Here is a 25,690-nt window from a genome sequence, read left to right as displayed (position 1 = left end):
GACAGAATTTTTTAAAACCCCATTTTAAAAATCATAACATCTCAAATAAAAATGATCCAATTTTATATCCAAGCAATGATCACTGCAGAAGAATGTGCTAAATATGTCATAAAAGTGCAGGAATGATGTGCAGGGTTGATGTTGGTAATGTACAATAAATAGCGAACTGCGCTCACTGGCAGATTTATAGGCCGTCATATGCAGAGTGTCCGCATCCCCTCCCCCTACCACCTACACTTCACCGTGAGTGATGACCCAGACAGTTGTGTTGATACAATGAACATCTATCATAGTATTATACCTTTACTCAGCTGTTCCATTCAGTTAACAGCTGATTTCTGATTTTATTGAAACATTAACTTGGCTCATCTTTTTAGGGTTTTATGAAATATTAAAAGTTTTCCACACAAAGAATTACACCAATATATTAAATGTAAAGAGCCCAAGAAAGTTTTTAAACAAAAATTACAACCTACTATTATAACTCAGTCAACAGATTATAACTTGTGCTTGTGTACTTTTAGTGAAGGTTGTAGTATTTAACTTTGTAAACGAAATATGTACGTTCAAATAAGTATATATATACAAAGTAATGTAAGTGCTCACAGATACAATTCTTAAAAGGCAAGTTTACAAAAGATTCATCCACTAAGCCTGAAGATACATGAACAAGTATCTTCTCTAATACAAAAAAGTGCCATTACTAGATAAAACTTATTGTTTTTAAAACTCTTCTTTATTATTCCAATGCAAAGGCAACTGATTTAAATCATGGTATTGTGTTAGACCCCACGCCTCAAGCTCTTTTCATCATATTAGGGATAGCCCACAAGGAGTCAGAAGAAAATCAGAAGTAAGGGCATAGGTCATATAGTGCGTTAAATTAAAGGTCTCTATTAGGAGAACACAATACCGCAATTCTGACCTTAAACAGTGCAATGTATATAAAATGGCAGTTTATAATGTTCCTTATAGCCATTAATATGTGAGACCGACTTCTCAGTAGTCTCTTCCTCCTATTTTTTATCCGTGAGAATCACTGCCCTGTGTCTACCCACATCTGTAACGACAATATCTCCAGGTGTATGAGTAGATAGCAACCTGCAATTGATAAGTCTGGTGTAGAATGGCTGCAAGTTTCTGCAAACTCTATGCCCACGACTTCAGTCACAGTGAAATGTGATGCTAGCACATGTAATAGCATACAAAACACGGGGCTGTGACCCACACACAAGGGGAGTGCTGGGAAAGTCTGGTGCTGCCTCACTTGGACCTCCTCCATCCTAATAACCTATCTGAGGCAAACGGTCCTGTAACGATTAGCCGGCAATGGCAGGTCAGATACTTTCGGACAGACTTCTTATGTAAATTATAGTGAACATACTCCTCATCCACACACCAAATAATTGTAAGCTCTAAATACTCAGCATTTTCTCATATTTATAAACCCAAGATTATCTCTTTTTTAGCAAAATATTTCAAAAGTTAAAATAAATTACCTTTTTGCAGTATTCAAGAATGTCAAGCTTGTCCTTGTAGCATGTAACCTTATGGACAAGGTCTGTAGCCCAATGGCCTGCCTCTGTCATGTATTGGCTGCGGTATGGCTGGTCACTTTTGGTGTCACACAGCATTGCTACTTGTGGCTCGAAGTGTGCAGCTGGCAGCTCAGATCCCTGCACAGACAGAACAGAAACATGAGTAAATGGGAGACATTATGAACAAGACATGTATCTCAGTGGTCAGCTTTATTATTTATTGGCTACGGTAAGGCTGGTCACATTTGGTGTCACACAGCATTGCTACTTGTGGCTCGAAGTGTGCAGCTGGCAGCTCAGATCCCTGCACAGACAAAACAGAAACATGAGTAAATGGGAGACATTATGAACAAGACATGTATCTCAGTGGTCAGCTTTATTATTTATTGGCTACGGTAAGGCTGGTCACATTTGGTGTCACACATCATTTCTACTTGTACCTTGAAGTGTGTAGCTGCCAGCTCAGCTCCATCCTTAGTCAACAGACACAGAAAATGCTGGTATCGAACAAATGGGGAGAGGGGGCAAGCAGGGGCAACAAAGTGTATAAGGGAAAAGATAGTAGCCTTTGGCATATAATTGGTTTTTTTAACCTTTGGAAATTAAAAAAAATAAAAGGAGTATGTTACAGTGGGTTAAAATAAAAATGCTTCATACTGAATAACCTCCAAAGTTATTTTCTTATTATACCCGAGACACAGACAAAAATATTTGCTTTAGCCAAAGAAGAGGTATTTTTGAAGTGGAAAAGATTGAGTGACTAAGTAGCCAAACACGAAAATTCATCTTACCATAAGATGTATTTCTGTTCAAGGGTGGAAATCTTTACAGTCTTCTCTTGGATTCAGTGGCACTGATAAAGAGTGTCAGGCTCAGATTATCGTTCTGAGAAGAATCGCACTGCAGGGCAGTATTACACTGCATTGTTGATGCAGTACTCTTTCTGGCTAAACAAAGGAATCTATTTGGGGTAGTAGAGATGTTTGTGATTTAAGTGACCCATACAGTGGTAAATTCAGTACAGTGTTCCACTAAAACACATTAACCAGAATAAGAAAATATAAATTATTTATTTATTCATAAAATGCAAGACGCGTTCCTTGAAATAATTGCCAATAAAACCTAAAATAATTTCAAAAATGTTGGAATCACAATTTTTTCATTGATTTCTTACTGTACGCCAAGACATTAGCCACAACAACAAAATTACTAAAATAATTCACTATATTAAATTAAACTCTTCAGACGAAATAGAAAGTTTCATAGATGATTTTGTTGTTGTAAGTGATAAAATGGTAAAGATCTTGGCCAGGATAATTTTCAGAAAATTGTATAAGAAGGTCTAAACACCCAAAACTATAGATAACGGAAAAAACATGATGGGAAAATATTTAAAGTGCAGTGTAGACTATTTCAGAAGATCAATTTAGCATATTTTGTACAATGTTCTGTATACTTATTGAATTTAGTATGAACTCATACAGCTGAATGCAAATACTGACACATTTTGAGGAAACTATTTTGGCATGCTTCGCAGGGATTATGTCTTCTTTGTTTATTCAACAACAATATGGGAAATTCTGAAGAAACATGTAGCACTTACTCTGAAGACAATGATCAGGACAAGATTGTCTGCAATATATGATTCAGTTGGGGTTGTTTAGAAACATTATGACAAAATCACACAGGCTTAGGATGAATAGATATCACATTTGTAAATTTCAAAATGTGAAGCTCTCCTAAAAATATTGAGAAAAAAATTAAGTTTTGGTATATTGTTTAAAAAATATAAATCATTTCTTCAATCAGATACCACGAAAAGTAGACCTGAACTTGGACAAGGCTGCCATATATATCAAGGGTCTTTTGAACCTTATTAAATCTTGTAAAGACTATTCTTCTCCAAAACTTGTGTATTCATAGAGTTTTCAGAAAAGAGAAAAAAAAAGAATAAATATCTTACGAGATTGAAGATGAAGTCTCTGAGTTGTACGCTAAGACTTGTTTAAAATATCTCTCTCAGAAGTTATTGACGGGTAGCAAGTAAAATAACTTTAAAAACAACTAAAACTCATCAAACTAATGAGAAGTAAAAAGACATGAAAGGCTAACTAATACTATGAAACAAATATAAGAGAGCTGCTCTGATTAATTATAATGAAATTAAAAAAGTGTACCTTAATGATTATCTGTTAATGTTGTAATTTTTAAATGATCTATCATTTGCATACTGGAAATACAGTGGATGCTTCATTATTAATGTATTATTGGCTTAGGTATGTTTTAGCATTGTTATAAATTCCAGTTGTTCATAATAATTGAGATAATAATATAGTTCCCAATAATTATGGTTTTCTTTAGTGATAAGATGGTACATGTGTCATACTGTAAGTATAAATTACTTGATTAGTTAGCATCAACAAATACTAAATTCAATAAACAGCACTATAATTTGAATTGCTTCTGAGTGCATTTTGAATCAATTGTAATATATTTCAATTTTCCACAAATTCAAATTTGAAGTTTATTTTTTATAATCAAACATTTTGGAAGTTTATGTGCTGACATTGATCACCTGGGGTAGAGACAGATAAATATTTGTTCTCCCTTAAAAGAAACTACTAGTTATTGGTCTGGGGAAATAGGGTGACACATGAACAAGATCTGTATCTCAGTGGCAAGCTCTGTCATATACAGGGTGAATTTAAGTTAGTGTTGAAAAATTTTTTGGGTGATACTACTCAGTATTATAGACCAAAATATGAAAATAAAAAATCCCTATCCCATCTATCTTTTAACTACGACCAATTTTGCTATTTTGTTAAAAAATCATGATTTTGTTTCAATAAAACTCAATTTCCTCCATTATTTTTAAAGTTTTTTTTAATTCTGAATCCATTTTTGAAATCTACACAAAATTTTACATGGGAATGATGGAGAAAAACTGTCTTGAAAATAAGTTTGATACAAACAAATTGCTAATAAATCAAATTCTTAAGTTTTCGGCAAAAACATTAAAAAGATATTAGACCCGAGGAATTAAATGAAGTTAATTCTGAAGAGAGGCCAATACCACAAAAAACTTGCCCATTTTGTGGGCTTTAAAATGACATAATGCATTGTCATATCTTATCAGTTTTTACTCCTATCTTATCTCTACAATCACAAGTATGAAGGAATACCCCATTTTTCAGGTTTTATTTTGTCAGCTGACTTTACCTCTATTCACTTAAAAATAGTTATTTGAGTCGTAGCTATCATGGATTTCACATTGAGAGAGTATGCAGAGATGCATTTTGTATATGGTTTTTGTGGCGGGAATGCTCTGGCTGCTCAGAGAGAATACCACGCTCGGTACCCAGATCGTAGAGTTCCTAGTGGTAAAGTTTTTAGGCTACATCAGCGTTTGTTGGAGAGAGGAACAGTTCACAGGCAGCGTAATGAGGTAGGTCCTGTTCTTCGAAAATAACTTCCACCCCTATCACTTTAGAAAGGTTCAAGCATTAGAACCAAATGACTTTGGTCCAAGAGTAGAGTTCTGTCGCTGGCTGCTCAATAGTGATATTGAACAATATCATTTATTGAGAAACATTTTGTACACCGATGAGTCTACCTTCACTAGGGCTGGTGTTTTTAACACGCATAACATGCACCATTGGGCCGAACAAAATCCCAAGGCTTCAAGAGAAAGTTCCTTTCAAAGACGTTTTCATCTCAACGTATGGGCAGGATCGGAAACCAACTTGTGAGTCCCCACATTTTTCAAGGAACCTTAAATAGTGGAGTTTACTTAGACTTTTTACAGCATGCCTTGTCCACACTTCTGGATGGACTTGATATGGACCACAATCAGAGGGACAACATAGTTTTCCAACAGGACGGTGCTCCTCCTCATTTCAGCAATGAAGTGCGCCAGTGGTTAACGGACAATTACCCGACATGGATAGGTCGCGCTGGAACTGTAGCTTGGCCGGCCAGATCTCCTGACCTATCTCCTATGGACTTCTTTGTTTGGGGGACTATGAAACAGGAAGTTTACTCGACCACTGTAAACTCTGAGGAAGACTTAAGAAACCGGATTGAGTTCGCTGCCCAAATAGTGCGTAACAAGTTATCTTTGAACGTGACGGTTAGGGCCATGAGGAAGCGTGTAGATTACTTACTTTTATGATTATTCTTTTTTGTAACTGTTCTTTATGTGTTTATCCTATGTTTGATTTATTATTGAATTAAACACAATTTTGACTGGTTATTTGGCACCGTGATATTTTAAGTAGACCTTGTTTTCCAATACTGATTCTTTAATAACCAGTAGAAGATGAAAATAAAAGTAACGTTGCATTATGTCATTTTAAAGCCCACAAAATGGGCAAGTTTTTTGTGGTATTGGCCTCTCTTCAGAATTAACTTCATTTAATTCCTCGGGTCTAATATCTTTTTAATGTTTTTGCAGAAAACTTAAGAATTTAATTTATTAACTATTAAAAAATTTGTTGACACTAACTTAAATTCACCTTGTATTGGCTGTGAAAAGACTTGTTAATTTTGGAATCACACAGCATTGCTCCTACTTATGGCTGAAAGCATGAAATAGAATTTAAATGTCAAAAAAGTGCAATATATGGTTTTCTTTTTTTCATCTGTGCACTGAAGATTGTAATGGAAGCTACTCGTATTTCTGTTTGTATAAAAAGTCAAGTTCTAAATATTTTATTTATTTTGGCCAAGGCAATTGCCAGGTCATCAAATGTTAATAGAATTTAGTTTGTTCAGTACAGTTTGAACTGTGTAATAAGTCTTTGTAACTTGAAATAGAACCAACATTGTGTTCTCTACTATACAGAATTTAGATATTTTACAACTGAGAATAGTTTTATAAGTTTTCTTGAAGGGCAGACAATATGTGAAACTTTAAATAGGAACTGTGTTGTGTTCTCTACCGATACAGAACTTAACCATTTTACAACTGAGAGCAGTTTTAGAAAGTATTTTAAAGAGCAGACAATGTATGTAACTTTTAATAGGACCTAAAATGTGTTTTCTAGTGATACAGAATAAATACAATACAAAATATTTTAAACTGAAAAGGTTTTAGAAAGTTTTCTTAAAGAGCAGGCAATGTGACACTAATATGTTCACAATACCAACAGTTGATTTTGACACAATTACTCTTAATATTATATTTACTGATTAGGGATGTTTACTCATAATTATATACAGCTATGCATAGCAACTCTTTGTTGATATTTCACGAAAATTATTATGAAACTGTTCACTTTTTGGCGGAATTATTCACAATCAATAGTTATATACTACATAGTGTTTTGTAAAGATATAAACATATTTTAAATTAATGCTATAATAGTACAATGGTGTTCATAGCTATGCGGCGTATGGTGAATTGTACCATATATATCCAGGTTTATTATTGAGCAGAAACATACGTCCAATTGTAAGGTATAGTTTCTTATTGTTTACTATAAGATTTTTAAAATTCATGTTTGCTAAAATTGAAAATAAGATTAAATAATATTTTGGTAACATAAATAAAATTATGTAAACAAATCTATAGACTACACCATTACAAAACCGTTTAGTGAGATTTGTAGTAAAATATTTGCATAAGAATTAATTTTAGACAAATGCTTTAGTTATTCCACTTAAATATTATTATTTTAATTTCTAACTGCAATTTATTGTATCAATCATTGCAGATTTAAAAATCATATTACATTTACATATTAAAACATGCATGGTTTAACTGAACTAACTGTCTTTAAATTTATACCAAACAAGAAAGAAACTGAAAGTAATTTGTCAAAATCTACAAGGACACTATGCACCAGACTGAACCTACAGACTGGAAGGAGAATCCAAGTGTAAAAACGGAAGTTTATAAAAGTGCAAGGAGAGAAGTTGAGAGACAGTGAAACGCTTTTACAGTTCCAGTACTTGAGTGTTTGCATCGTTGGATCTTTCTTGCACTAGACCTCATTTTCACCTTACATTTTGTGGCCTTTAAAAGTGTATTACCTTTCTATTATAATACCACAATCACCCCAAAGTTAGTACTAAGAATTTGGAACACATCAACTCGGTACACAAAGAATAATCCATAAAATACCAAGGCTGTATATTCATAAAGAATTAAACTTTTATGTTTGACACTATTTTGAATAATGTATTCAACTCATGATCTCTATATTAAATCAAAATCTGAAATTTCATATTGGTACCAAGTCAACTGAACAATTGGTCTTCATTGAACCCCATACACCATCTTATGATCTTTTTCCACGGGTAGTAGCAGAAAAATACCACTCTGTCTATACACCAAAATCTTGCTTATGATAGCATCAATCAGTTAATAAAGTTTTCTTAATTTTTATATTGTGGAGCACATCCATCTGAGTAATCACAAATCTTTTTTGTACTGACTTGAAGAATCATCTAGATCAGAGTCTCCTTATTATTATTTATGAGTGTCTCCTTACATTTTCAAATAAAGAAAATTATAAAATAAAAAACCATTTTCAACTAAAAACCATTATCACCATGATAATGTAATTAAGTAAAATAAGGATACATGGTACGACATTTTTACAAAAACTTACAAACTCCCTTCCTTAAATTATTATTTAACTATGAATCCATTAGCCTCCTACTATGAAAGTTAAAAAAAAATATATAAACTATTTATTAATTTTCTAAAATGCACTTTTTGAGAAAATTAAAATTTTGAATTTGATTTTTTAAATAAAACTTTTTATGACAAGGTATGTTGTGTTGTACATAAAAAGAAACAGCATTTAAACTAAATGATATGACACCAGTCCCATTTCACTAACTCAATTAGGAGAAAGCTATGGTGATTTCAAAATATGTTGGTTGCTGGTTTTTGGTAGATTTTGATAAGCTTTACATAGGCGTAACTTTGAAACCATTGAAATATTGGGAGAAAATAAACAAATTTCCTAATCAATGTGAGGACTACCTTCATATCAAATTTTATCAAATTCTGAGGTGGTAAAGTAATTTTTTTAATGTAGTAAGTTGATTTTATAGGGTGTTTTATTTTTTACCCACAGTGTAAAAATTAATTTCCTTGGGCTTCAAAAGGAACAAACCGTAAAAAATTATAAAATTAATAAATTATACATTATTCTTGCTGTTTACTAAAACAAAATGCAACTGAGAGGAAAAAGTTAATTATCACCTGGAGCTTTTGTAAATGCCTTTGCTAATAACAAGGTCAAGTTATCTAATTACACAAGGAAGAGGAGAGGACAATGCAGATCCATGACACCTCTATTTCTGAGTGTTTTCTCTCTCTCTCTCACTCTCTACCAATTTTTGCTCTCATCAAGTGTACACTGTAAGAATACAACAGCTGTTTAGACAAAAAATTAAATTACATAAAACAAACACACAAACACTACAATAAAAACCAATGTATTATAAATTCATTTAACACCACATTCTAAATTAAAAACAATTAATCCGATTACGTTTGTCAGTGAAGGGATTTCTTTCCATTTCTTTAACATTTTTTTTACTATTTTCATTTAAAAATTAAATTTTACCTTTTTTATATCATAACTAGTTTTCAAACATTCTACAAAATATTGGCCTTACTAATATTTTTAAGTTATACTTACTTTTTTAATATTGCAAAAATTGTAGCTAACTGAACATAGATGCCAAGCAAATTCAAATCTATTATAAATAAGCCTTCTTTTTTTCTGAATTAAACTATTACATTCACAAACACAAAGTAATATGCCACGTTTTATTTCTGTCTCCATTTAAATACACTGCACATAAAAAGTGTTTAACTATTTCTAGAACAAATACAAATTTTTTTATGAATGTATTTTCAAAACTCAACATTCATAATGTGAAATGTAAATTGGTGGCGAAAAAATCTTCGGAACCCCTACACGAATATTTTAATTACATATTAAATCTACTATAAATTTACAAACAGAATGGTCTTATTTTCAGCATTGATTTGCCAATTCGCTCTACATTTCAGTCTGTGAGAAGAACTAAACAAAAACACACCAAATACTGGCCAACTGATATAAAAAAAGAACGCGAACTGGACACCAAAAGAAAAGTGTTAGGAAAAGATATCCTTAAATCTACCTGCATAAGCCAATTCTCAACATAGTATAAGATATATGAGAGTAAAAAAGGGTCCACTTACTTAAAAAACCACTGGCATGTAAAGAAGTACTCACTGGCCACCAAAAGAATAATTAGGATAAGGTATCCATTTTTCTATCTCAGTTTTAAAAACCTTGTATACTATAAATATGTGAGATGAACATGATAAAAAGATATGCCAACACAATTAATTGTCCAAATAAAAGTTACTCTTATGTCTAAATCAATTTACAAGCTCCCTGAATAATATAGTAATATAGATTATATGAGAAGACATTGGGAAAATGAGCATGTAGAGTATGCAGCCACAGACATAATGTCCAAAGACCACCAGGTCTCCCATAAGAAGGAATAATGAGTGCACACCTCACGGATTAGGCTTGCTCAGGCTTGCTCGGGCACTCTTCATTCTGCCTCATCTTACCAATTTCCTCTATAATATTCCTCTGTAAAGAACTTGAGTAGAAAAGTGTGTGGCAAAGTAATATTTGATAAGATTTTTATGGATCTATATATGTTTGGAGGATTTTATAAATTTCGAACACTTTATTTTACAATATTTAAGTGAAATTAAAGCCTTATTCAAGTAATAAGTAGAAAATATAACCATGAAAAATATATGCTTTAATATACTTGTATATTTATTAGAAGCTACTTACGGCTTTGCACAAAATTTCTTAGGTTTTGCACCTGTATGAGCATTTCTAGTTAGAGTTAACTATATTTTCGACGCTAATGTTGAGTTTGCTTCTTCCCACGATCAAGAAAATATGTAAAAAAGTGTATATTTAAGGTCATTGTAGTTTTAATTCGATCTTAGTATTTTTTGTTCCATTGCTAATTTTGCCTCTTTTCTGACAAAGAAAAAACATATACATATACAGTTCTGAGAACCCTACTTTTGTCGAAAGACAACTAATTTAGGTTTCTTAACAGTCTCTAAATGTAAAGTAAAGGTTTGACTACATTGCCTCTAATATCTGCACTGCTAGCAGTTACCTGCTGCTTTCCATGTAATTTAGTATGCATTGCACGTGTATGACCATTGCTGGCTCCAGTGAATTTCCAATGCCAATGTTGAGTTTGTCTTGTTACCACAATCAAGAATATAAGTAAAAAATTTATGTTTAAGATCATTTTAATTTACTTTGTTAGATAGTAACATTGTCTTTTACATATAATACTTAATATTTGATAAAAATGTATAGTTAAAAGTACATTAACAATGACACTACGCATTTCTTCCTTTATAAACTGAAAAATATTGTTACTGTTTTAGAACATTTAGAGGTTACATTGGTACATTAGTTCAACAGCACAGTCCAGCGAACTTTCATCTAGCATAGTTCTTGCCGCCTGCTTCAAAGGGAGTCTTCGGTGTCAAATTCTGACCATCTTATGTTTTGTGACATTTGTAAGATTGGTGAACACTTACCTAATCACTGAAATCTAAAACGGCACTAAAATATTTAAACTCACTATAAATGTAAACAAATTGAAAACAATAAACAATGTTTACACAGAACAGTTGATTACATTAGAAATGCTATTTTATTTAATATTTCACAACTTTAGAGATCAAGCTGGTATTTTGTTGCTACTTTAAAGACCAGTGGGCGTAGCCTGGAGGGATTTTCAAAATAAGAATAGGCCTATTTAATCCCAGATACCCAAAGTATGTCTATGTCAAATTTCAGCAATCTGTAAATAGTTTTTTTCATGAAAGCAAAACAAATTAACAAAGGCACTTATAATGTTAGGATTTGTAGATATAGCTTTGAGCAATTGTAACAAAAATAAAATCATCTGTTGTAACAGTTCTAACATGTAAGGTATGACAAAAAATCAGGTTAATTTTACAAACACAAACTAATTCAAGTAATGTTTAATAAATCATGAAAATTATTTCATGATGGTCATTACTGCTCATACGTATAAATTAAATAATGGATGATTTAACATTTTGACGTGACAATGTCTTAAATTAGGTTGCGGCTCGGAGTCACTCATGAAAAAGTGTAACGCCCGGTAACGTTACGATGCCCGTCCAGTGGGTCCGCCGCACGGGATAAAGAAGATAACTGTGGGTCCGCCGCACGGGATAAAGCAGATAACTATGTTTATTCGTGAAAATGTGGAGTGCTTAGATTCGTCATTTACAACAACTACAACAATAAAGGTAAATAATTGTACACTGATATTTCATTATCGTAAACTATGATTGATTGATTAATTGTTAGATTGACACAAAAGTTGAGAAACTGAGTTTATAGGTTATGTCATACTATTGACAAATGTTGATAGTATTAAGTAAATTATTAGTTTAAATCACTCTGCAATCAATCGTAATTCAGTCGATTGAGAAGAAACAGCGCGTATTGCTAGTCAAACATTTAAAATAACAAATTATAACCTCTAACCTGTCATAACAGTGCGACCAAACAAACGAACTAAACCGACCAATCACCACGCGTGGAGTTAGAATTTAACTGTGTTTAGCAAGAATTTCAAATTCCAATTTTAGTAAATGTTTTATTCAACTTTACCATTTACAATAACAAATTTTAATTAATTTCAAATTATGTACAATGTTTTAGTAAACAAAATATATTTCTATAGTTAAAATTTGTGCAATTCTTATTTTCATTCAATTCCTTGTTCCTATTGTGCAATTTAATAATATTCATATCAATAAATATTCTACCGAGAAAAAGACGTTGTCACGTAAAATCTTCACCCGTAAAACCGACTTTACAGGCAACCATAATTTTTTTTTTATTATTAAGTTAGAGGTTAATGTTCACACTGAAGATGGTTTATAACGAAACACGTGTTTGGAATAAAAGAATTTTAAAAGAGATTTAGTTTTTGATTATTATTCAAACATAAAGATAACCCTATAATGTGGAGTTCATAAAATAATATATATATACATATATTTATAGTAATAAATTCGTTTGCTTTGTGAATTACACCAAAAACTGTTACACCAAATAGCTGTAAGCTTAGGTTTTTTTTGTAGGCTGAGGTGTCCTGCTAACCACAACAAAATTATAAAAATAAGCATGTTACACTTACATGTACTTCATTACAAAGTGGTCTAACACTCTAGGTATAATAATAATAAGGTTATATTTAGAAATTTGATTGACAATATATGATTTTTTTAACTAAAGATTTAATCATAACTTATAAATAATGCAACATTATACAACTCGCTGATACAGGTTTTGGCAAGTAAGAAGACCTATTTAATTTTACAAATTAATTAATTATTACAAACATTGGTGTAATATCATCTTGTTCGAATTATTCATGCTAAAGCTGTTCAGGAAAAATAAATTTTACTGATACAGAAATCCACTGTAATAATATAGACAGAGTCCAAACTGACATTGCTGGAGTTCTAAGCAGAATATTCAAGTTGATCTCTAGAGACAAAAGCAAGTCAGACCTTTCACCCCAACAGACATTTAAGGCTTACAAACTTGCAACTTCTCCAGTGTCAAACCTGACAATAAACTGTCACCAACTCCTCACAACTTGCGTTGGGCTTACATTTAACACTATTTTATACAAAGTACAAATTGTAATTTAAAAAGTTACTAAGAAACATTTTAATATTTAATATTACATTCTATAATGAATAACGATATATTTTACATATCAATATTACATCCAATTGCGCAACAATGAACATTTTACGAATACAAAAAATATGGATATATATATATATATATATATATATATATATGTATACAAAATTAAAGCAACAATAAACCACGTCAATACTTCTCACAGCATAAGAGAAGCTTACTTCAGTATACAGCTATTCAAGGTATAGCGTAAAGCAGAGTGCTAGTGAGGGATGACAAAGTGAAGTGTCTAAACTCAAGTGTCAGCTGTCGATACTTGACTGAGCTATTGTGTGGAGAAAAGCTCAATGCTCAGTACACGATTGTTCCAGGTTTAGTGCAAAGCGAAGAGTGCTAGTGAGGGATGATGAGGTGAATTCTTCAGACTCAAGTGTCAGCTGTCGATACTTGACTGAGCTATTGTGTGGAGAGAAGCTCAATGCTCAGTACACGATTGTTCCAGGTTTAGCGCAAAGCGAAGAGTGCTAGTGAGGGATGATGAGGTGAAGTCTTCAGACTCAAGTATCAGCTGTCGATACTTGACTGAGCTATTGTGTGGAGAGAAGCTCAATGCTCAGTACACGATTGTTCCAGGTTTAGCGCAAAGCGAATAGTGCTAGTGAGGGATGATGAGGTGAAGTCTTCAGACTCAAGTGTCAGCTGTCGATACTTGACTGAGCTATTGTGTGGAGAGAAGCTCAATGCTCAGTACACGATTGTTCCAGGTTTAGCGCAAAGCGAAAAGTGCTAGTGAGGGATGATGAGGTGAAGTCTTCAGACTCAAGTGTCAGCTGTCAATACTTGACTGAGCTATTGTGTGGAGAGAAGCTCAATGCTCAGTACGCGATTGTTCCAGGTTTAGCGCAAAGCGAAGAGCGCTAGTGAGGGGTGACAATGTGAAGAGTCTATACTCAAGTGTCAGCTGTCTACTTGACTGGGCTATTGTGTGGAGAGAAGCTCAATGCTCAGTACACGGCTGTTTCAGATTTAGCGCAAAGCGAAGAGTGCTAGTGAGGGATGACAAAGTAAAGTGTCCAGACTCAAGTGTCAGCTGTCGATACTTGATTGAGCTATTGTGTGGAAAAGCTCACTGCTCAAGACATGATTGTTCCAGGTTTAACGCAAAGCGAAGAGTGCTAGTGAAGGATGAAGAGATGAAAGTAGCTCTCTGCTCAGTACACTGAGCACACTCTCAAGTACTCAGTATTATCATTCTCAGCATTGGGCACATTCTCAAAAACGGAGTATTAACTTTACCGATATTATGCACAGACAGTATTACTATTTCCAGTAATGGCCTCTATCCCTAGTATTACCACTAACGATATTCAACACAGTCAAAAGGACACATTATTATCTTTCCCAACAATGGGTATTGCCTCAATTCGAAACACTAGCAGTAACAGTATTGGGCACAGTACCAAGTCAGTAGTATTAACGTTCCCAGCAATGGGCATTATCCCAAATACAAAGTGTTAACATTAAGTAATGGACACAGTAAGTCAACAGTATTATTTCCAGCATTGGTGCAATATCAAGTATGCAGTACTATCTTTCCAAGCATTGGGTGCTATCCCAAGTATAAAGTATTACAATTTTTAACAATAGAGGCTATCCCATGTATAAAATATTAAACATTAACGGTACTGGACAGTCACAAATTCTCAGTATTACTATTCCAAGAATTGAGCGCTATCCCAAGTACGAAATATTAATATTGACGATATTGAACACAGCCCTAAGTACTATTATTCCCAGCAACGGTCACGAGTACAATGTACAACATACTATTAGACATTTCCAAAGTAAAAATTATCAATCCAATATTGGGCACAGTCCCAAGTACACATTATTATCATTCAAGCAATGGGAAGTATCCCAAGTATGAAGTATTATTATTACAAACAATTGGCGCTATCTCAAATACACGGTAATAATATTCTAATTACTAGGTGCTATCCCAAGTACAAAGTATTAACTTAACTGCATTGAGTTCAGTCCCAAGTACGTAGTGTTATCATTCCTAGCAATGGGCACTATCTCAAGTACACATTATTAGCATTTACAGTATTGGGCACAGTTCCAAGTTTGCAGTATTATTCCTAGCATTGATTCAATGGCAAGTAGGCTACGTAGTATTATCATTCCCAGCAACGGGGTCTATCCCAAGTACAAAATAGAGGGCGTTTCAAAAAGGACTTTACAACTTTGAAAATTCATATACGGTACAATTTATTAAACAAGGTACAGAGCTGGTTTTGGTGTTGTTTTAAAGGAAAACAGTCCAAGTTTTGACTTGCGTAGTCCGCTAGTGCCTAATCGCGCCGCACAAGCGCTAGTGACAGTTACGTTAAACATGGTTGCCTTCACTGGACCGGAGCGTGCTAGTTGTGTGTTTTGGTTTGAAGAATCGAGGTCTGCGACAACAGTTCAGCGTAATTTTCGTACCAAACACGCTAAAGATCCTCCTAGTAGGCCTACAAATTTATGAGTGGCATAGTTGTTTTGTAGAAACAGGGTGCTCAGTGAAACATAAAAAATCCTCAGGTAGTCCAAGCACATCTGACGAAGTCGTTGAGCAAGTGAGACAATGTTTTGTAAATAGCCCTACGAAATCGACCCGGCGTGCATCTCGTGAGCTGCAAGTACCACATACGACGGTTTGGCGTGTGTTAAGAAAACGTTTTCACTTGAAACCATACCGATATTCGCTTTTACAAGCAAATAAAGACACTGATAAGATTGTCCGTAGGAAGTTCTGTGTAGATATGTTAAATCGAGTGGATGATGATGAACATTTCTTGGACAACATAATCTTTTCTGACGAGTCCACTTTTCACTTAAGTGGCAAAATAAACACACATAACTGTAGGATTTGGGGCAGCGAAAATCCACATGAAACATTACAACATGTTCGTGATAGCCTAAAGTGAACGTTTTTTGTGCGTTGAGCAAGAGGAAAGTGTACGGCCCCTTTTTTCCAAGAGAGAACCATCAATGGGATAGTGTACCTTGATATGTTGCAACAATTTTTAATACCACAGATCGATGAGGATGACCGAGAACGAAATGTTTTCTTTATGCAAGATGGCGCACCACCACACTATCTGACTGACATCCGGGATTTTCTAAATGGCCGCTTCCCAGGGCAATGGATTGACCGTGATGCGCCAATTGCATGGCCCCCGTTCCCCAGACCTGACACCGCTAGATTTTTTTCTTCTGGGGTTTCATAAAAGATATGGTGAACGTACCTCCTTTGCGGGCCACTCTACCTGAACTTAGAGCAAGAATATACACTGCTGCTGAGCAAGTTACACCTGAAATGCTAGTGCGAGTCTGGGAAGAAATCTACTACCGATGGTATGTCTGCAGAATAACTAATGGAAGCCACATAGAACATCTCTAGTTTAAGGTAAAAAAACTTGAAGTTTTTTCCTTTAAAATAACACTAAAACCATCTCTGTACCTTGTTTAATAAAATTTATATGAATTTTCAAAGTTGTGTGGTGACTGCCCACCACATATATCAGACCGCCGAATCAACGGTTAGGACCGGTCTTTCTGATAAGCCGCGTGCTGATGGAGGACCGGTGGTCTGATAAGGGAGTCTAGATTGAGTGAGGCGGCTACAAGCCTAGTCCTGCACGGTGACACGTTACTTCCAAAAACCCATACAAATCGTTACAATTGGTAGCAGAGCGACCTTAATCCTAATTACACAATATCCTCCTGCCAGCTTTTATAAGTATCTAAAGTTATAATTTAAGGACGAATCAGTAAAAGTAAATCGTAAAACAATTTATTAACCGCCAAAGATAATTTACACATATCAACACCAACCCCACGCCGACCTCCCATCACGACAAAACCCGCCCCAACATACTAACAATTTAGAATTTACAATCACCCCCTATAATTTTCCGGCACCTAACCCCCCCCCTTGATTATTAAATCAATCCATAATGTAACACAGAATACCACAAACAAATAATTTAACTAAGACTTGTGAGAGGTAAGTAAAATCTCCGTCACCGCCACTCGCGATCAGACGTCTTCGCTCTTCCGTCACTCAATCTAGACTCCCTTATCAGACCACCGGTCCTCCATCAGCACGCGGCTTATCAGAAAGACCGGTCCTAACCGTTGATTCGGCGGTCTGATATATGTGGTGGGCAGTCACCACAGTTGTAAAGTCCTTTTTGAAACGCCCTATACTAACATTGCCGATATTAGGCACAGTATCTCACGCAGTATATCATTCCTAGCATTTTGCTAAGTCCTAAATACGCAGTGTTATAATTCCAGTTTGCTTGACTAGAATAAAATATTTACTGTACTTTAGTTTTAGACCTCACTATTTCATAATGTATGATAATTTAATACAGATGAATGTTAACACACTGTACTAATGTTACACAAATACGAACTGAACTGATAAACAGTTCCGACAATGTGCAAGATGATAATATTATAAGAATGGAAACTGCGTATATAACGGTGTGGAATTTACAACAGGGGAGGGCTTATCATTCATTTATGGCCTTCCTTTCCTTATCCGAGTTCCTGAGAGCAAACTCCATGTTCTCGTCCATTCTACTCCTACACCTAAGTTATCTCAACGTTAACTGAACACTGCAATATTACAGTGGTTCAGGGTTTCTGAGGAGAAACTACATGTTCTTGTCCATTGTACCTACACCTCAGTTTTCTGAACGTTAACTAAAACACTGCAATATTACAGTGGTTCAGGGTTTCTGAGGAGAAACTACATGTTCTTGTCCATTGTACCTACACCTCAGTTTTCTGAACGTTATAACTAAAACACTGCAATATTACAGTGGTTCAGGGTTTCTGAGGAGAAACTACATGTTCTTGTCCATTGTACCTACACCTCAGTTTTCTGAACGTTAACTAAAACACTGCAATATTACAGTGGTTCAGGGTTTCTGAGGAGAAACTACATGTTCTTGTCCATTGTACCTACACCTCAGTTTTCTGAACGTTAACTAAAACACTGCAATATTACAGAGAGGTACAAGTTCATGTGAGCAAACACCTCGTTTTACTCATATGCAACACAGATTACTGAACGCTAACTGAACACGGCAATGCAATATTACAATGGTTTCGCATTACTGTGAACAGTAAAATTTTCAGTGGTTATTAAACAAAATACTTGATCATCTAAGTGTGTTGTTAGTGGCCGATGGAATCCCGCTGTTGTAGAGAAACAGTCAGGTGCGATTAATCGATTTCACAGTAAATAATCAAACAAAGGTCATCATTTAAGTATGTTGCTGGTGGCTAAAACCATCCCGCTATTGTTCAGAAACAACTAAGTATGAATAGTCGATTTCATAGTGATTAATCAAACACAGGTGATCATGTGAGTGTGTTGTAGTAGTTGATAGCGTCCCGCTGTTGTTGAGAAATAGTCAAGTATGAATAGTCGATTTCACAGTTATTAATCAAACACAGGTGATCATCTGAGTGTGTTGTAGTAGTTGATAGCGTCCCGCTGTTGTTGAGAAACAGACAAGTATGAATAGTCGATTTCACAGTGATTATTCAAACACAGATGATCATCTGAGTGTGTTGTAGTAGTTGATAGCGTCCCGCTGTTGTTGAGAAACAGTCAAGTATGAATAGTCGATTTCATAGTGATTAATCAAACACAGATGATCATCTGAGTGTGTTGTAGTAGTTGATAGCGTCCCGCAGTTGTTGAGAAACAGTCAAGTATGAATAGTCGATTTCACAGTGATTAATCAAACACAGGTGATCATCTATGCGTGTTGTAGTAGTTGATAGCGTCCCGCTGTTGTTGAGAAACAGTCAAGTATGAATAGTCGATTTCACAGTGATTAATCAAACACAGGTGATCATCTGAGTGTGTTGTAGTAGTTGATAGCGTCCCGCTGTTGTTGAGAAACAGTCAAGTATGAATAGTCGATTTCACAGTGATTAATCAAACACAGATGATCATCTGAGTGTGTTGTAGTAGTTGATAGCGTCCCGCAGTTGTTGAGAAACAGTCAAGTATGAATAGTCGATTTCATAGTGATTAATCAAACACAGATGATCATCTGAGTGTGTTGTAGTAGTTGATAGCGTCCCGCTGTTTTCGAGAAACAGACAAGTATGAATAGTCGATTTCATAGTGATTAATCAAACACAGATGATCATCTGAGTGTGTTGTAGTAGTTGATAGCGTCCCGCTGTTGTTGAGAAACAGTCAAGTATGAATAGTCGATTTCGTAGTGATTAATCAAACACAGATGATCATCTGAGTGTGTTGTAGTAGTTGATAGCGTCCCGCTGTTGTTGAGAAACAGTCAAGTATGAATAGTCGATTTCACAGTGATTAATCAAACACAGATGATCATCTGAGTGTGTTGTAGTAGTTGATAGCGTCCCGCTGTTGTTGAGAAACAGACAAGTATGAATAGTCGATTTCACAGTGATTAATCAAACACAGGTGATCATCTAAGCGTGTTGTAGTAGTTGATAGCGTCCCGCTGTTGATGAGAAACAGTCAAGTATGAATAGTCGATTTCACAGTGATTAATCAAACACAGGTGATCATCTAAGCGTGTTGTAGTAGTTGATAGCGTCCCGCTGTTGTTGAGAAACAGTCAAGTATGAATAGTCGATTTCACAGTGATTAATCAAACACAGGTGATCATCTGAGTGTGTTGTAGTAGTTGATAGCGTCCCGCTGTTGTTGAGAAACAGTCAAGTATGAATAGTCGATTTCACAGTGATTAATCAAACACAGGTGATCATCTGAGTGTGTTGTAGTAGTTGATAGCGTCCCGCTGTTGTTGAGAAACAGTCAAGTATGAATAGTCGATTTCATAGTGATTAATCAAACACAGATGATCATCTGAGTGTGTTGTAGTAGTTGATAGCGTCCCGCTGTTGTTGAGAAATAGTCAAGTATGAATAGTCGATTTCACAGTGATTAATCAAACACAGGTGATCATCTGAGTGTGTTGTAGTAGTTGATAGCGTCCCGCTGTTGTTGAGAAACAGTCAAGTATGAATAGTCGATTTCACAGTGATTAATCAAACACAGGTGATCATCTGAGTGTGTTGTAGTAGTTGATAGCGTCCCGCTGTTGTTGAGAAACAGTCAAGTATGAATAGTCGATTTCACAGTTATTAATCAAACACAGATGATCATCTGAGTGTGTTGTAGTAGTTGATAGCGTCCCGCTGTTGTTGAGAAACAGTCAAGTATGAATAGTCGATTTCACAGTGATTAATCAAACACAGGTGATCATCTGAGTGTGTTGTAGTAGTTGATAGCGTCCCGCTGTTGTTGAGAAACAGTCAAGTATGAATAGTCGATTTCACAGTGATTAATCAAACACAGATGATCATCTGAGTGTGTTGTAGTAGTTGATAGCGTCCCGCTGTTGTTGAGAAACAGACAAGTATGAATAGTCGATTTCACAGTGATTAATCAAACACAGGTGATCATCTGAGTGTGTTGTAGTAGTTGATAGCGTCCCGCTGTTGTTGAGAAACAGTCAAGTATGAATAGTCGATTTCACAGTGATTAATCAAACACAGATGATCATCTGAGTGTGTTGTAGTAGTTGATAGCGTCCCGCTGTTGTTGAGAAACAGACAAGTATGAATAGTCGATTTCACAGTGATTAATCAAACAGAGGTGATCATCTGAGTGTGTTGTAGTAGTTGATAGCGTCCCGCTGTTGTTGAGAAACAGTCAAGTATGAATAGTCGATTTCACAGTGATTAATCAAACACAGGTGATCATCTAAGTGTGTTGTAGTAGTTGATAGCGTCCCGCTGTTGTTGAGAAACAGTCAAGTATGAATAGTCGATTTCACAGTGATTAATCAAACACAGGTGATCATCTGAGTGTGTTGTAGTAGTTGATAGCGTCCCGCTGTTGTTGAGAAACAGTCAAGTATGAATAGTCGATTTCACAGTGATTAATCAAACACAGGTGATCATCTGAGTGTGTTGTAGTAGTTGATAGCGTCCCGCTGTTGTTGAGAAACAGTCAAGTATGAATAGTCGATTTCATAGTGATTAATCAAACACAGATGATCATCTGAGTGTGTTGTAGTAGTTGATAGCGTCCCGCTGTTGTTGAGAAATAGTCAAGTATGAATAGTCGATTTCACAGTGATTAATCAAACACAGGTGATCATCTGAGTGTGTTGTAGTAGTTGATAGCGTCCCGCTGTTGTTGAGAAACAGTCAAGTATGAATAGTCGATTTCATAGTGATTAATCAAACACAGATGATCATCTGAGTGTGTTGTAGTAGTTGATAGCGTTCCGCTGTTGTTGAGAAATAGTCAAGTATAAATATTCGATTTCATAGTTATTAATCAAACACAGGAGATCATGTGAGTGTGTTCTAGTAGTTGATAGCGTCCCGCTGTTGTTGAGAAACAGACAAGTATGAATAGTCGATTTCACAGTGATTAATCAAACACAGGTGATCATCTAAGCGTGTTGTAGTAGTTGATAGCGTCCCGCTGTTGTTGAGAAACAGTCAAGTATGAATAGTCGATTTCACAGTGATTAATCAAACACAGGTGATCATCTGAGTGTGTTGTAGTAGTTGATAGCGTCCCGCTGTTGTTGAGAAACAGTCAAGTATGAATAGTCGATTTCACAGTTATTAATCAAACACAGATGATCATCTGAGTGTGTTGTAGTAGTTGATAGCGTCTCGCTGTTGTTGAGAAACAGTCAAGTATGAATAGTCGATTTCACAGTGATTAATCAAACACAGGTGATCATCTGAGTGTGTTGTAGTAGTTGATAGCGTCCCGCTGTTGTTGAGAAACAGTCAAGTATGAATAGTCGATTTCGTAGTGATTAATCAAACACAGATGATCATCTGAGTGTGTTGTAGTAGTTGATAGCGTCCCGCAGTTGTTGAGAAACAGTCAAGTATGAATAGTCGATTTCACAGTGATTAATCAAACACAGGTGATCATCTATGCGTGTTGTAGTAGTTGATAGCGTCCCGCTGTTGTTGAGAAACAGTCAAGTATGAATAGTCGATTTCACAGTGATTAATCAAACACAGGTGATCATCTGAGTGTGTTGTAGTAGTTGATAGCGTCCCGCTGTTGTTGAGAAACAGTCAAGTATGAATAGTCGATTTCACAGTGATTAATCAAACACAGATGATCATCTGAGTGTGTTGTAGTAGTTGATAGCGTCCCGCAGTTGTTGAGAAACAGTCAAGTATGAATAGTCGATTTCATAGTGATTAATCAAACACAGATGATCATCTGAGTGTGTTGTAGTAGTTGATAGCGTCCCGCTGTTTTCGAGAAACAGACAAGTATGAATAGTCGATTTCATAGTGATTAATCAAACACAGATGATCATCTGAGTGTGTTGTAGTAGTTGATAGCGTCCCGCTGTTGTTGAGAAACAGTCAAGTATGAATAGTCGATTTCACAGTGATTAATCAAACACAGATGATCATCTGAGTGTGTTGTAGTAGTTGATAGCGTCCCGCTGTTGTTGAGAAACAGACAAGTATGAATAGTCGATTTCACAGTGATTAATCAAACACAGGTGATCATCTAAGCGTGTTGTAGTAGTTGATAGCGTCCCGCTGTTGATGAGAAACAGTCAAGTATGAATAGTCGATTTCACAGTGATTAATCAAACACAGGTGATCATCTAAGCGTGTTGTAGTAGTTGATAGCGTCCCGCTGTTGTTGAGAAACAGTCAAGTATGAATAGTCGATTTCACAGTGATTAATCAAACACAGGTGATCATCTGAGTGTGTTGTAGTAGTTGATAGCGTCCCGCTGTTGTTGAGAAACAGTCAAGTATGAATAGTCGATTTCACAGTGATTAATCAAACACAGGTGATCATCTGAGTGTGTTGTAGTAGTTGATAGCGTCCCGCTGTTGTTGAGAAACAGTCAAGTATGAATAGTCGATTTCATAGTGATTAATCAAACACAGATGATCATCTGAGTGTGTTGTAGTAGTTGATAGCGTCCCGCTGTTGTTGAGAAATAGTCAAGTATGAATAGTCGATTTCACAGTGATTAATCAAACACAGGTGATCATCTGAGTGTGTTGTAGTAGTTGATAGCGTCCCGCTGTTGTTGAGAAACAGTCAAGTATGAATAGTCGATTTCATAGTGATTAATCAAACACAGATGATCATCTGAGTGTGTTGTAGTAGTTGATAGCGTTCCGCTGTTGTTGAGAAATAGTCAAGTATAAATATTCGATTTCATAGTTATTAATCAAACACAGGAGATCATGTGAGTGTGTTCTAGTAGTTGATAGCGTCCCGCTGTTGTTGAGAAACAGACAAGTATGAATAGTCGATTTCACAGTGATTAATCAAACACAGGTGATCATCTAAGCGTGTTGTAGTAGTTGATAGCGTCCCGCTGTTGTTGAGAAACAGTCAAGTATGAATAGTCGATTTCACAGTGATTAATCAAACACAGGTGATCATCTGAGTGTGTTGTAGTAGTTGATAGCGTCCCGCTGTTGTTGAGAAACAGTCAAGTATGAATAGTCGATTTCACAGTTATTAATCAAACACAGATGATCATCTGAGTGTGTTGTAGTAGTTGATAGCGTCTCGCTGTTGTTGAGAAACAGTCAAGTATGAATAGTCGATTTCACAGTGATTAATCAAACACAGGTGATCATCTGAGTGTGTTGTAGTAGTTGATAGCGTCCCGCTGTTGTTGAGAAACAGTCAAGTATGAATAGTCGATTTCGTAGTGATTAATCAAACACAGATGATCATCTGAGTGTGTTGTAGTAGTTGATAGCGTCCCGCTGTTGTTGAGAAACAGACAAGTACGAATAGTCGATTTCACAATGATTAATCAAACACAGGTGATCATCTGAGTGTTTTGTAGTAGTTGATAGCGTCCCGCTGTTGTTGAGAAAGAGACAAGTATGAATAGTCGATTTCATAGTGATTAATCAAACACAGATGATCATCTGAGTGTGTTGTAGTAGTTGATAGCGTCCCGCTGTTGTTGAGAAACAGTCAAGTATGAATAGTCGATTTCACAGTGATTAATCAAACAGAGGTGATCATCTAAGCGTGTTGTAGTAGTTGATAGCGTCCCGCTGTTGTTGAGAAAGAGACAAGTATGAATAGTCGATTTCACAGTGATTAATCAAACAGAGGTGATCATCTAAGCGTGTTGTAGTAGTTGATAGCGTCCCGCTGTTGTTGAGAAAGAGACAAGTATGAATAGTCGATTTCATAGTGATTAATCAAACACAGATGATCATCTGAGTGTGTTGTAGTAGTTGATAGCGTCCCGCTGTTGTTGAGAAACAGACAAGTACGAATAGTCGATTTCACAATGATTAATCAAACACAGGTGATCATCTGAGTGTTTTGTAGTAGTTGATAGCGTCCCGCTGTTGTTGAGAAAGAGACAAGTATGAATAGTCGATTTCATAGTGATTAATCAAACACAGATGATCATCTGAGTGTGTTGTAGTAGTTGATAGCGTCCCGCTGTTGTTGAGAAACAGACAAGTATGAATAGTCGATTTCACAGTGATTAATCAAACAGAGGTGATCATCTAAGCGTGTTGTAGTAGTTGATAGCGTCCCGCTGTTGTTGAGAAACAGTCAAGTATGAATAGTCGATTTCACAGTGATTAATCAAACACAGGTGATCATGTGAGTGTGTTGCTAGTGGGTGATGTTGCTAGTGAAAATTAAATAACCGTGAAAGTAAAATCTCACACGTATTTTAATTAAAATGTGAATATTTAATAATATAAACAATTTTATTTCAAGGCAGTTTTAAAAATACTATTCTCAAGTAAAAGATTCAAACAGAGCCTCACATAAGACTATAAAAACATGGAAACATACTTAAATAAATTAAAAGTTAAATAAGTCATCACATACAGGACATCATAACCTATTCAGTTATCACAAGACATTACTTTGAAAAATACTTGCATAAAGTTTAAAACTAAAGACAATCAGTGCTTTATTTATGCAATTATTAGCTCAATAAAACAAACGAGTATTAAGGATTTAGCTGCATTAAAAATTTATTTAAATAGGTGAAAGGATTTCTTAGTGCGATTGAAATTATTTTTAGGTAACATAAAAATAAATTGCCAACACTAAGTGTTTAAACAATAGTACCGCTATTGTGATAAAAATATATTAAACAAAACAAACATAATGTCCTTATGTTTGGAATATATATATATTCCAAACATAAGGAACATTAGGTAGCAGTAACAGCAGTGTGCAGCATGTGCCACGCAACTGACCAATCAATATGTCGTTCAATTATTCACAGCGACTACCAGCATTTACTA

At 35.3% G+C, this 25,690-nt stretch overlaps 1 protein-coding gene across 1 annotated transcript in view; it reads right to left on the bottom strand.

Moving 5' to 3' along the window:
* LOC124357199 (amyloid-beta-like protein) overlaps positions 1 to 25,690 on the bottom strand; it is a 128,073-nt gene that overhangs the window by 42,744 nt on the left and 59,639 nt on the right. The window contains exon 2 of the mRNA XM_046808736.1: positions 1,500 to 1,676. Coding sequence (XP_046664692.1) covers positions 1,500 to 1,676 — 177 coding nt within the window. The remainder of the gene's footprint in view (positions 1 to 1,499; positions 1,677 to 25,690) is intronic.

The sequence above is a fragment of the Homalodisca vitripennis genome, chromosome 3 (genome assembly GCF_021130785.1).
Source record: "Homalodisca vitripennis isolate AUS2020 chromosome 3, UT_GWSS_2.1, whole genome shotgun sequence".
NCBI lineage: Eukaryota > Metazoa > Arthropoda > Insecta > Hemiptera > Cicadellidae > Homalodisca > Homalodisca vitripennis.
This window is presented reverse-complemented; position numbering and strand designations above follow the sequence as displayed.